This window comes from Camelus bactrianus, chromosome 26 (genome assembly GCF_048773025.1).
Source record: "Camelus bactrianus isolate YW-2024 breed Bactrian camel chromosome 26, ASM4877302v1, whole genome shotgun sequence".
Lineage (NCBI taxonomy): Eukaryota > Metazoa > Chordata > Mammalia > Artiodactyla > Camelidae > Camelus > Camelus bactrianus.
Window position 1 is genome coordinate 20158161 of NC_133564.1, and position 13223 is coordinate 20171383.

The 13223-nt window shown below is 35.6% G+C and overlaps 1 protein-coding gene across 1 annotated transcript in view; it reads right to left on the minus strand.

The window, feature by feature from the left end:
• Positions 1-252: 252 nt before the first annotated feature.
• VPS37A (VPS37A subunit of ESCRT-I) overlaps positions 253-13223 on the minus strand; it is a 32071-nt gene continuing 19100 nt past the window's right edge. The window contains exons 5-12 of the mRNA XM_074353509.1: positions 11487-11712; positions 10040-10110; positions 6939-7066; positions 6800-6858; positions 6658-6726; positions 3578-3721; positions 2445-2525; positions 253-845 (exon numbers count right to left, since the gene is read on the minus strand). Coding sequence (XP_074209610.1) covers positions 2445-2525; positions 3578-3721; positions 6658-6726; positions 6800-6858; positions 6939-7066; positions 10040-10110; positions 11487-11712 — 778 coding nt within the window. The 3' untranslated portion in view covers positions 253-845. The remainder of the gene's footprint in view (positions 846-2444; positions 2526-3577; positions 3722-6657; positions 6727-6799; positions 6859-6938; positions 7067-10039; positions 10111-11486; positions 11713-13223) is intronic.

The following is a 13223-nucleotide window of genomic DNA, read 5'->3' on the forward strand; positions in this document are numbered from 1 at the left end:
ACTGACTTTTTTGTGTTTAGATTTACTATTTATTAACAAAAAAATTGTTTTAAACTTTAACATTGGGAATTTAGTGAGCATATCCTCATCTAACCACAAACCCATCATGTACTTAAAAAGTTAGCATGCAAGTTTATGTTGGACTAGTTTAAGTAAAAGGCAGCTTTTTCTTAGGTAAATTATTTATTCACCTTATTGCCTCTTAAATGCATCTTTAATTTTAAAAATAAAACAATATATAAAAACAGCTGGTTCGCTCTTTTGATTTATTGTATGTATTAAAAGTTACTTTCTGGAGGCAGCACAATGGAAGGTCAGTGTTTCCTGACATTATGAATAGTTAAGAACAAATTATATTTGAATTTTTTATCATCCAGAAAGAAAGGAAAAATAAGAGTCTACAGTTGAAATGATAATTTTTCAAAAAAGGTTGAGAGGAAAAAAAATCTAAACAAACCATTCTTAATAAAGAAATGAGGCAGTTTCAAATTAAAAATACATATTTAAATGAAGTAATTTTATAAAATATCAAAACTAGCTAAAATTACATGCATAGGTATTTAATTGACAATAAGAGAGGAAGAGCAGTTGAACTTAAATATGATAGGATTTCTCAACAATAAATAAACATTTTTAGTGCAAATAGTGCAGAAAAAATCCTCAGAGCAAAGATCACAGCAATCATTCTAATCTGTACAAAATCAGTCTCAGTTCTGTATCCAATCTATAGAGTAGATCTATGAATTCAGCCACTGTGATGAAATGCCAATTTGCAAATTATAAATATAAATGTGCTTAGTTTTGTGTCCCATTCCTCTCTTGGCAGTTCATGTTTTCAAGAAAATCTGGAAAGAAAAGAAAATAAAAAATCTAAGATTTAACTTAAGATGATAAATTAAGATTTATCCATAAGATGATAACTTGACTCTGAGGGAAAAGAGGTGGGGAAAGGATTCTAGCAGGTTCGTATCAGTAAGCAGTTACTCAGTGCCCACTTACTTCTCAAGCTTCAGAAATACATGTTTGATACTAAAAATCAACTCTTACCCTCAAAGAATAACAGTATGATTTGTAAAATAAAATAATTCAATGTTGGCATTAATGTTAAGGACAACTACACTGAGAGAAGAGGCAGACAGGTTTGAGCTGGAGATGGGAAGTGCCTGGCATTTTCCTCCCTGCAGCCTGCTCCCTTTCTTAGAGAACCCCATGCTCCCTTCTCAGGTCTACTCCTGCAGCCCAGTGGGGTGTGCAGAAGACCACACGACACCAATCTCCAGGTCAAACTGCTGAGGTCAGGAGGACACCATCTATGTTGGGCCAGTCTCCTTCCTGGGGGTTTGTGGCGGGACCCCTGTCGGTCTCCAATGGCTGCTTGAACTGTCATGATGTGATCAGGCCTGTGGGCAGCAATGCTTGAGTCACGTGCAAGTATAGCACAGAAAGGCTCTCTGAAGAGCCAGCGAGACAGCAAGTGAGAGTGAAAGGCAGAAAAGAACAGAGATGAGAAACAAGCAGCCTCAGGACATGTCTGAGAAAGAGGAGCTGCTTTGGTTATGGATGGCCTCGTGTCGTGTTTTCACTCCCAGGTGAATGAGGTGTCCTTTCCTGCGTTTTGGCTCTACGTTTCCCTGCATCATCCAGCAACACAAGCTTTTCCTTAAACTTGCCAAGGTGGGAGCTAGTCCTTGCAACTAAATCCATCCTAAGAAGACAGATGGAGAGGAAAAGGAAGAGTGGCTTGAGGTCAGGTGAGAGCATGAACAAAGACATGGTGGTAGAAAAAAAGAACACGACGTGAGAGAACATAAGGGGAAAATGGAAAATTAAAACGGGTTATCTAAATACAAAAGCCAGATTACAGAAGGCTTAAAACCAGAGAGAGAAGTTCAGCATTTATTGCTGCTAGGGGCTCACTGCGGGTTCTGGAGCAGAGAAATGTTATCACAGAGTGGTATTTTAGGAAGATCATTCTGTCAGTGCTGTGCAGGAAGAAGAAACCCTAAAGGCAGAGGATGGGCCAGAAAGTTACTGAATAATCCTAATGTGAGATGGAAAAGAGAGCGGAAGTTCATTTTTAAAGGAAGAAATGACAAAGGAGACGAATGAGAAATACGTCAACTAAGTGACAGGGCATGCTCCACGCACCAGACGGGAGAAAGGAACTAATGATGGCTTACAACTCTACACAAGTAGCTATCAAATGTTGAAAAAAAATTCATGTATGCAAATATCATCCTGAAAGTATGCAAACAATCTGTACTGCTTCGGTATGTAACATTATGCTTAATGTATAATACAAAGCATGCTACATATTGTGTAGCACAAAAGCAGTAATGACAGTATGGTGTTTAAAGCTGGCTGAACAAGCATGGGTAAGGACACGCCATTAGAAATAGTCATGCAGTAGCCTTGAGACCCAAACCTTCTGGAATACAATTTACCTAGAGTGGAGCATGAAACTGGCTGTGCATCGCTATCACTTGCTGAAGTTTCTCCTCCTTGGCTCTTCTACAGTGGCAAATCTAAAAGATAAATTATTTAAAGTACCAGTCACTTCTCCAATAATCTGCCTGCTACTTCCTACGTTTTCAGAGAATTCTACATAACAATCTTTTAACTTGTTGACATTACTTAAATTGTGAATGTCTAAGGTAGTGCAGAATTTAAGAATTGGGGGGAAAAAACACTTAATTGTGTTTGGAAGATAATCTTTACCTGTAAACTTCCAGAATGTAAAACACACTCTGACCCTTTATACCAATTCTCTGATTCTGTAAGTTCAAATATCTGTTTTAAAAATATGAAAATAGATCTTACTGTTGCTAACCGGGAAGCTTAACAAACACACATTTCAAGGCACAGTTATATCATACGAAGAACAACGGGCCAGAACTCAGTGCCTTGGTAATGCTACAACCACAGTCACTGACGTCTCTGAACTTTAATTTTTCTCTCATGGAAAATTGGGATATTAAAAATCTGCCCCATTTTCCTTTGCAGCATACACACACATATAGTAAATGTTTACAAGGTTTATTAATAAAAGGTTATTTTAAAAATGTGATGTTTCAGAAAAATCAGGTAAATATTTAGGACTTGATCAAAGGACAAGATAATGCTAAGCTGACTTAAAATTTTTCTTTAAATATAATGAAAATATCAGAACAGAAACTATTCCCAGAATGTTCTCAATAATAATAAAAACAAAAAAAATTTAAATCTCTATGGATTATTCTCTTTTTAAAAAGCTTGTGAAACAGGTTATTCAGGAGTGTATTACAACTATTAAGACCAGACTTGGGCTAATTTACCAGCTTTACTGCAGGATGATACAGACACTGTGGTTTCTGAAACAGAGCTGCTACGTGATCTACCTACTTGTGCACTCGCAACAAGCAGCTCTAAAGGGACAGGAGGAGGCTGCTGTCATTCTCACAGAGGCTCTTCAGTTTCCTCTCACGGCACTCAAAACTCCAGCCCAGTAATGTGCTAAGAAGGTTTTTTAACTCATGAATGTACACAAGTAATTTGATATTATGCTGTCACTTGTCCTCAACCAAAGAGTATTACATACTGTTCTCTTTTCCATGAAGCTACTGAGAAAATCATCTATTTCAGTTTTTCCCTCCAAGAAATCTTCTGCAATATTATCAGATTCTTCCTCAGCTTCGTGTGCAGCTACTTTCAATCTTGCCTGCAGGGCACTCGCACTACAGCTCTGAAAAACAGAATTAAGTGTATTAGTTTCTAATGCTCAGAAAATCTCCTTAGAGGGAAAGAAAATGGAGGTAGAAGTAGATGTAGGGAGACGCAATTCATTATGTGCTTACGTCGCCTCTTTCTGAGGAAACCTGGCCCCACCAAGTCCTCACCTTGTGGATACAGGGTGGACACCTAACACAGTACAAACCAATCCACTGGCTGCCAACTATTAAGTGAGAGAACCGGGCCAATCATCGTCCTCTCCTGGGGATTTAGGAATCAGATCAAAGACATAAATGTCAGAACTAACACTATTTTTAATAGTAGTCATCCTAGTGAGTGTGAGGTGGTATCGCACTGAGATACATCACACACAGGAATATACAGGAATGTACCATTTTTAAATCACCTTTACCTACAATGGTTATCTATCTTTACAAGTATGGCTCACACAGATGCTGTAATTTCCCTTATTAGTATTACTGTAAGGTTGAGCATCTTCTCAAATGTTTCCATTTACTTACTCATTAAATATTTGTTGAACACCTACTATTTGCCAAGAACTGGACCACATATTGGGTATACGGGGGAAAACAACAGGACAGGTTCCTGCACTAATGCCACCAACAGTCCAGTGAAGTGGTCTCTCTATTTTAGTGTACAGAAGATTCTTCATCCTCAGAGACTGAGTGAGCACATCCAGAAACGAACCTAGCAAGCAAGGGTTTTTAAAATGTTTCAAGAAGTCAGAACAAGTGTTATATCAGAATGCTTATTGGACCTTCATTATTTCTCCTTTTGTGACTTTCCTATTCTTCCCTTTGTGTTTAAGGATTCTGTATGGACCATTGGCATTAATATTGTCATATACACTACAAATATTCGTCCCCTTTACTTCACTTTCGATTTTATGATCTTCAATGTACACCAGCTGTAAATTTACATACAGCTTAAATACTTAATTTTTCATTTTATGCTTCTGCCTTTTGTAATGCTTTGAAAAGATCTTAAAAAAAATCCTAGATGGTTGTCCCTCATAATTTTATGGTTTCCACCTAAAAACTTCCTCTAGAGTATCTTTCTGTGTATACCTACAGGGATCTAAACTTTTTCTAAATGGACTGCCAATAGTGTATTTTATTAAATCCTCAATTTTTTTCTAACCAATTACTCATATACTTACCCATGAGTCTTTCTGAACTGCAGGATCTGTTTCATAAAACTACTTTTCTCTTCCTAGTAAGCTACTCTACTGTTTTAAACAATGAGGTTTTACAGTGTATTTCGGTACTGCGTAAGGGAGGTTCTTCCTCATTTTTTTTCTTTGCTCAAGCTCTTCCCGACTGCTTTTGGGAAGTCTTTCAGAACTTTAGAATAAATCTATTAAAATAAAAAAAAAAATACTCTTGGTATTTTGACTGGAAGGATATTACATTTTTAAGCTGGGGAAGAGTGAAATCTTTATAATACTGTATCTTTCAGTCCATAAATAATTCTGTTACTCCATTTCCTCAAGTCTTCTTTTATGTCATTCAGGAAAGTTTCTTAACTTACTTCATTGGGTTTAGTTCTAAATATCTTGACAGTTTTGTTGATGCTGTAAATGACGTTTTCTCCTCTACTTCACTTTGCACAGGTAGTTGCTGGATATCTAGAGAAAAACCTTCTCTAGTTGCTAAGACTTTTACTTGTTTGGTTTTGGTTAATAACTGCTTCATCTTTTCTTTTACATTATACCTCCTTTCCTTTTCTTGTCTTCTTGCAGTGTCCAGAACCTCCCAAGGGATGTTAAAGAGCAGTGATATTGGGCCATCACTGTTTCATTCCTAAATTAAAGGGATTCTGGAAATGTTTAGTTATTAAGTGTGACTGTTTACTGTTGGTTTCTAATATTCTTTATTAAGTTAAGGAATTAATTTTATCTTAGTTTACTAAGAGTTTGTATAAGCAATGATGTTGATTATTGTGAAAAGCTTCTGCGGCATCTGCTAAGCTCTAATGTGCATCTAGAAGTATTTCAGTTGATTTTCTCAGATTTTCTGGTCAAGAGTGAAGGAGGACTGCTTATATTTGACTCCTGACTCTGAAACTTTCTATTTATACGTGATCTCACGGATATCATTTAATATCCATGTGCCTCAGTTTCTTTATCTGTAAAGTGGAAAAATAGTAACAATATATACCTCATAGGGTTTTGGTGGAATAATGGACAATATATGTAAATAGCTTAGTGCAATGCAAGAGACAACAACTGCATAATGTTACATGTTATTATATCTTTTACTCTAAAGAATGATCATATTTGGGTTATCTGAAATCTATTATAAATTTATATTCTCCTTTACCATCATTTTTTTGCTATTGTTGTTATATTTCTATATTATGTATTATTACACTGATTTTACCTTCCAGAATCCCTGATTTTAAAGGAAATAATTATTGTTAATTACAATGTGGGTTACTGATATGCGATATAAAGATTATATCCTCTATTCCCTTTTTATTTTTAAAGATTAATTTTTTCAGAAATATGGGTTGGATTTTATAAAATGCATTTGATTTCTCACATAACTGGATTTCTAGGAAAAAAATCTATTATTTGTGGTGAATTTATATTTTATGTTTTTCAATTTGCTATATAAAGAAATCTGTATATAAGCTTAAAAGTAAATCTAAAATTTAAAAAATTTTTGTTAGCTTTTATTAGACTTACAGTAATTCTCCCAGAAAAGTTATTTAGGGGCTTGTCATCTTTTTCTGTTTTGGAACCAAATGCTCTCGCATGAGCATCAGTGATTTACTATGGTTCACAACTGAGAGTTGTACACCTGCATTTAAAGGTATCATGCCTTATAGACTGAGATACCTAAGAAAAACTTTCTGATAATAATGAATGTGAGAATGTGGCTCACACACATGAAGATGAAAAATTTTTATGGTAAACAATCTTACCTCACTAAGTTCATGCTGCCTTTGCATTTTCTTTTCAAAAGCAGACTTCATTTGTGTAAGCAGTTCATACTAAAAGAGAAAATAAAAATGCTGTTTAATTCTATTTTAAAATTATATGGATTTCTTCAAAATGATAACTCACCTTATCTAAAACAGTTTGTCTTTTGGCTTCCAAACTGGGCTCCAAAAGGAGATTTTTTCCTGTAAGATAAATTTCTAATTTATTTCTAGGCAAGGATCACATTTTTCTTAGGAAATTTAAGAAGGAAGGGAAGACATACTTGCTAGCTCCTCAATACTTTTTACTAAGTCATCCTTGTCAGTAATGATTTGTTTTAGTTGAGGCAAAGTCAGAAACTGCTCTAGTAATAACTCCTCTTGTTCATTCATATCTGTAAGTTGTGACACACTAAAAACACAACAGAAAAAAATGTTAATGAGTATCAGTCATCTAGTTTTTCTCCATGAGGATAAATATTCACAACTTTTTAGTTTTATTCAGTTGATAGGATTCTAAATAGACTAGAGTTTGTGGACAACCCTAACAATCTTACCAATTTTAACCTCTATGCCTATTTAGCTGATAGGTTATCACAATAAAAGATATATTTATATGTGTCTGTGTGACATATATTCACAAAAATGTTTTTTTAAAAGCAATCATGGAAGGCTAATCCCAAAACAAAAATCCATATCCAGAGAGTAGAAGAGGGAACTGGATGATGGGACAGGGAAGCAGCTGAATCTTTCTGAACTTATCTTTCAGTTTTGACTATAGATCCATATAAAAGCATTCTATAATTAAAAAACAAAATTAAATTAAAAAGAAAAAAAGTCTCGAAAATGCAAAGCAAATGAAAATAAATGAACCTGTGTTTTTTCCCCTCAGTTATACAATCCTCTGGGGAAGTTTTACTAAAAAGACTTTAAAAAACAGTGTTTGGCTGCACATCTCTGGTGCCAAATATCCTAAAGACAAAAGAAGTGTAAAAAACAAAACAAAAACTTATCCTGCTTTCAATAATCATTGGTATTGTTATTTTACTGGTATTGTTATTTTGAAAAAGAACAAGTGCCTTTTAGAGAAATCACTGGCTTCAGGTCAGGGAAAATATGTTCCAGGTGAGCCCATGACATCTTTGTTTTGCCAGAAAGGATAGAGAAAACCAGTTGAAGGGTTTCTAGGGACTAAAGATAGACCTGTCTAAGCATCAAAAAGAATAATGACTGCAACTGATTGAAACATACCAAAAATGTTTTTAAACTTTTGAGTTTATAATAACTCAGAAACAACTATAAAAACAAAACCCTTTCGCCTATCAGAACCTTTGGAGCTAGCTGATGCATTAACTCATTATTGTGAAAATTGATAAATTAAGAGGAAAAAAAAATCAAGCATTCATCTTGCCTTTCTTGTATGAAGTCTACTTCAAAATAACTGAACAGTTGATTTAGGAAAGTTCTTCATAGATTTCTGGCTAGTTCTGGCAGTAGGAAATCACATTTGCAATCCTTAATGAAATAATGCATAGTCAATGATTCCAAGTGTTTCAATCTATTTTAATCTTAATGTCTTAAAATAGGGCAGTCAGCCATCTTTGCTGCCTTATGTGGTGTATGCACTAATTACGATGTAAATAGTCTTGGCAAAAGAAATAAACCTACATCTTTTTTCCATAGCTTTCTTGAGAGATAAGTTTAAGATATACAATGCAATAATTTGATAAAAGTAAGCCTAAATCTAATCAAAACTCTACATCTAGCCACCAGAAGGAAATACGAAAAGCAGGGGAACATTCTCCATGGAACCACAAGGATGCAATCAGGCGAACACTAGGTATGGGGAATTCTACTGGACAAATAACCAGCTTCTTAAATAAGTATTTAATAAAATATGTTTAATTTACATGTATCATATATATGTATTTACATGTGTATGTGTGTATATTATAGGTATGTATGCATATATATGTGTGTATATGTGTTTGTGATATATATATATGTGTTTGTTATATATATATATATTACACACACAAAAATATTAATAAAGATGGGAAAATGGTTCATGATGAAAAGAAACGTAAGAGATAATAGTATTCAAATGCAATAGGTAGATCTTGTTTTGAACTCTGATTTAAATAAACTTACCAACCAAAAGGTTTAATTATTAAGACACTGGAAAAATAATCAAAGAATCAGCATTAATATTGTGAGCTATGATGATGATGTGGATTGGGGTTATGGCAAAGCAAAAGTCTTAACCTGGTGAAGAAATTTAGGGAAGAACTTTTGGGTGAAAATGATATTTGAGATTTGGTTTAAAATAACCCTGACCCATACCCATACTTCCTGAGAAAAGCTGGAAGAAGAGTATACGAAGCAAGACAAAGAGGTTCTCCTTTTTGTACTTTTGACATTTTCATAATAATTTTTTTAAAAAGGAAGGAAGGAAGAAAAAATAAAAGAATCCTTTATAACATGGCAACAATAATACCTACTTTATGGGGTTGTTGCAAACATTAATCCTAATGTGTATGTGATATAAACTTCATTAATTAATATTATTAGCAGAAAATCATAAATTACTATTTTCTAGAAATGACTGTTACACATTGGGTCAAATAAAGCTAAACTTTTTTTTAAACTACTGGATTTGGCTGTACATCCCTGGTGGGATATATACTAAAGACAAAAAGAACTGCAAAACATTTTAAATTGCATTCCACAATCTTAGTAATTAACAGCCTTATGAGTACTATAAACCTTCAACAAGGGTATAAAGGATGCAATACTTCTCAAACTTCAGTGGCCACAAAACACTTTTTTTTTTTAATGGAACATCTTAGAGGAGCACTGTTCCATGAAAAATGATACCTTAAACTTGAATACTACAAACTTATTTGCTATAAATTTGAATAAATTTTGGCTCTATAAAAACTCTTTGTTAGTACTTTCCGAGAACTTCAACCTATTTCTCTACATACAAAGTTCTATCTACTAAAGGAACAATGTAAAGGTCTAAAATAGGCCAAGATATATTTTGAAACCTCCAAGAATCATGTACTTGGAAATAATTTTCATGAGAATGTAAACCACATGAGAGAAAGGACACTGTTATCCTGGTAACTATTAGATCATTCCCAGCATCTACAAAAATCCCTGGGTACAGAATAGGCACTCAATAAATACAGCCTACAAGACATACAACTGATCTGTAAAGCTTTTCCACTAGGACAACTATACTAAAGGAATAGTGCAGACTTTAAAAATCTTTTTATTTCATATGGATATGAAAATGATGGTTTGTATTTACAAATTAAACAGATAACAAATACCAACATTACTATCTAAGGTTTTTTTTTTGTTTTGTTTTGTTTTTTACCTTAGTTCTGAGAGTTCTGGAAATGCATCAGGGACATCAGGCATCTTGTAACCAAAACCATTCTGGCTCATCTAAAGAGAGTTTGAAATGGTATTAAATTCCAGCCGTATTTTTGAATGTTCCTATTTAGTTATACAAATAATTTTTAATGTACTGCATCCCATAACTGTCATCTTAGCACTTTATAGTCCTTACTCCCCTTTCTTCACTATTTTTTTCAGTGCACCTTTATACACATCGGGTTACCTTTTTTTTTTTTTTTTTGGTGGGTATTATGTGAGTACCTGTGTTAGCTCTCTTACTTGGGCAAGTATGTGGCTATAAAATAAATCTCTTAAGTGTATCTGGGGACAAATGTGGAGAATTATCAGTGGGTTTCACTGGTGAATGTGTCTGACTCAAGTGAAAGGCATTAAGTATAGAAAAAGTAAGTTGACAAAAGTTTGAATAGTTACATAACCAAGTTCCATGAGACAACAGGGCAGATAAGGAATAGAGTATCCATAGTTTGAATATAGATGACTTTAAAATTAAGGACCCATAAAAAGTTCTCTTGTAGTTTTATTTATACTACTAACAAAATCCACTTGAGTCTATATTCTAAACTATTACAAACACTAAAATTCATAAAGTTGGATATTAAAATTGTTAAATATCCGAGTATTACTATTGGTGATATTCACTAGTGGTTAAAAATTAAGGTTTTTAAATCTCTTTAATATGTTTTATGTCCAAACAGTAGTTTCTTCTTCAAAAACATCGCACATAGTCACATCTTAATTTAAGAACACATGATTTTTTAAACCAGTGGGACATTGGTTTAGAAGCCCATGGTTGCTATAGTAGACCCTCTGCACGTGTGGCTGATACATGCTTCTCCCATGTGACCACTTCCTGTGCCTTTGCCTGTGTGACGACCAGAGAGCTCCGCTACAGGCACCTGCACAAATACGCCATCTAGCTTCTGCCTCCCTGCCTGTCAGTGCTGCTGCCTCTTCACAGAACACTTTATGTGACCCCTGTCACCCTGGCAAATTCATTACCATCTAAAAATCTGCCTTCAAGTGTCAATTCATTCTTCACTCATCTGCTTCGTTTTAACTGAACACCTACTGTATGTATCAGGCATGGTCAAAGCACCAAGGACAAAGTGATGTAAAAAAGAGAATCACATTTTCCCATTTAGTTCTACATTGATCCCTGGGAGCACTGACCTCTCCCCTCAACTGAGTCTTCCCGTGACCTCTAGACTACCTCTTCTATATTGGAAGATCCTTACTTACAGTTGCTTAATTATTTGCTGGTCACCTCTCTGACACTGTTACTTAAGTTGAAAATGTGATTTAATCTTTTCCTATTTTGTGCCTTAGTCGCTAGTACAAGGAGGTGTATGTTTATTGACTGAATATTTCCAGAGTACAGAATATAGATATTTGAGGATACCAACCGGTATGGAAGTGTCTGTCGTGGGAACAGGCAATGGCAGGTTTGAGAGGACACCAACTGAAGGAGCAGCAGGTTTGGCTGTTGTGTAACTTATCGTTGAAGAAGAAACAGTGTCAGCAACAGACAGAGAACTGATAGTCCTGTTGGCTTCTTGAGGAGGATATGGAGGAAGAAATGGAAAACTCTGAGAAGCGTAAGGAGGCATCCCACCTGGGTTACTATACAGACTAAAGAGAAGAAGAGGAAAACCTAAGATTAGAATAAACATAAGATTAGATTTTCGGGGTAAGTTGTATAATTATTTCTAAATTGTTCTAAATAGCAATGGTCACACATTATAGCTGGGATCTGTTTATGGCAGGTACCACTAACTACTACAATTATACAACTGAATTAGATACTATACAAATTGATCAAATATGAACCTTCTTGGTTTCCTTCCATGAAAAGTTTTAGAAAACATACAATTCGACTGGTCCCATGAAAAGTGAACAAATAAGTCATATGTGAGTTTTGAGCATTCTACTGGCATCAATGAGTACCTTCACAGGAAGAAATGGAGAACAACATTTAATCCAGAAAATCTATTCAAGTTGCTTTCACTACATTTGGAAAAAATCTGACTGAAAGTCAAGGCTGCTTTTCTAGAAATTTCAAAGAAAAATTAAATATAAATATTAAATTAAGTATAGATAAGCTGCTGTTAAAATATTAAAGGATGCATACAAAAGCCATGTGTATCTGTCAGAAAAAGTGGCACAGCAGTATAACTTAAGATATGATTGAAAAACCATTCATTTTTGCAAGATAATAAATACTGGGTTTTGGCTGAAGATGGTGACAGGAGATCTTGAACTCACCTCCTCCTACAGACACACTGAATCTACTGCTACATATGGAACAATTTCCTGTGAAAAAAAATTAGCAACTAGCTGAGTGACTCCTACACAGTGGGCAAACAGGAAGAAAATGACATCTAAGCAGGCAGGAGAGGCTGAGGCACATCTCACCATAAACCTCACCCTTGGCAATAGACAAGCCTGTATCTGACAGACAAACCCGCAAAACATCTAGCTCTGAAGACGAGGAACTGCTGTCCAAGACTCACAGGGTATATATAAGCGGACTAAAAAACAGCTCTTAAAGGACTCCCATGCTCTGACTCCCCTGCCCCAGGGCCCAGAGCAGAAGTGGCACCCAGAATTAATGCAAAAGAGGCTTATTTGCCAATCTTAAAGCATCAGCCCAAAGGGGCAGGCATCCATTTAACATACATTTAGGGGCCTGCTGGGATACTTCCTGGGAATAGAAGCTGCTGGGTGACATCTTGCTCCCCATCTGCTGTGCTCTGGAGAGCCAGTTATCTCCTGGAGGGGAGCTCCTACATGCACCTGGTGTCCTGGTTTTTGCAGCTGCTGCCCACGTAATAGCTCTTGATTGCCTGGCTCTGGATGCCAGGCGGGCTTGTATTCCTGGGTCCCAGGGGACTGTAACAATCAGAGAGACAGTTCTTGGTAGGCTACGATCCCCAGGGCACTGCACAGACAGCAGACTGAAACACAGCCACAGTCTTTCTGTGAAACAGGCCTACCTGCTCGTCTGGGAACTTTGACATCCAGGCATCTATGGAGATGCTCTCAGGGAATGGAAGCCTGTGGACTCCATCTCTGCACTCGCTCTCTGCCTCCCTCCAGTGCACCGGTATCTCAGAGAAAGGAGCTTATACCCTTGCCTGGCA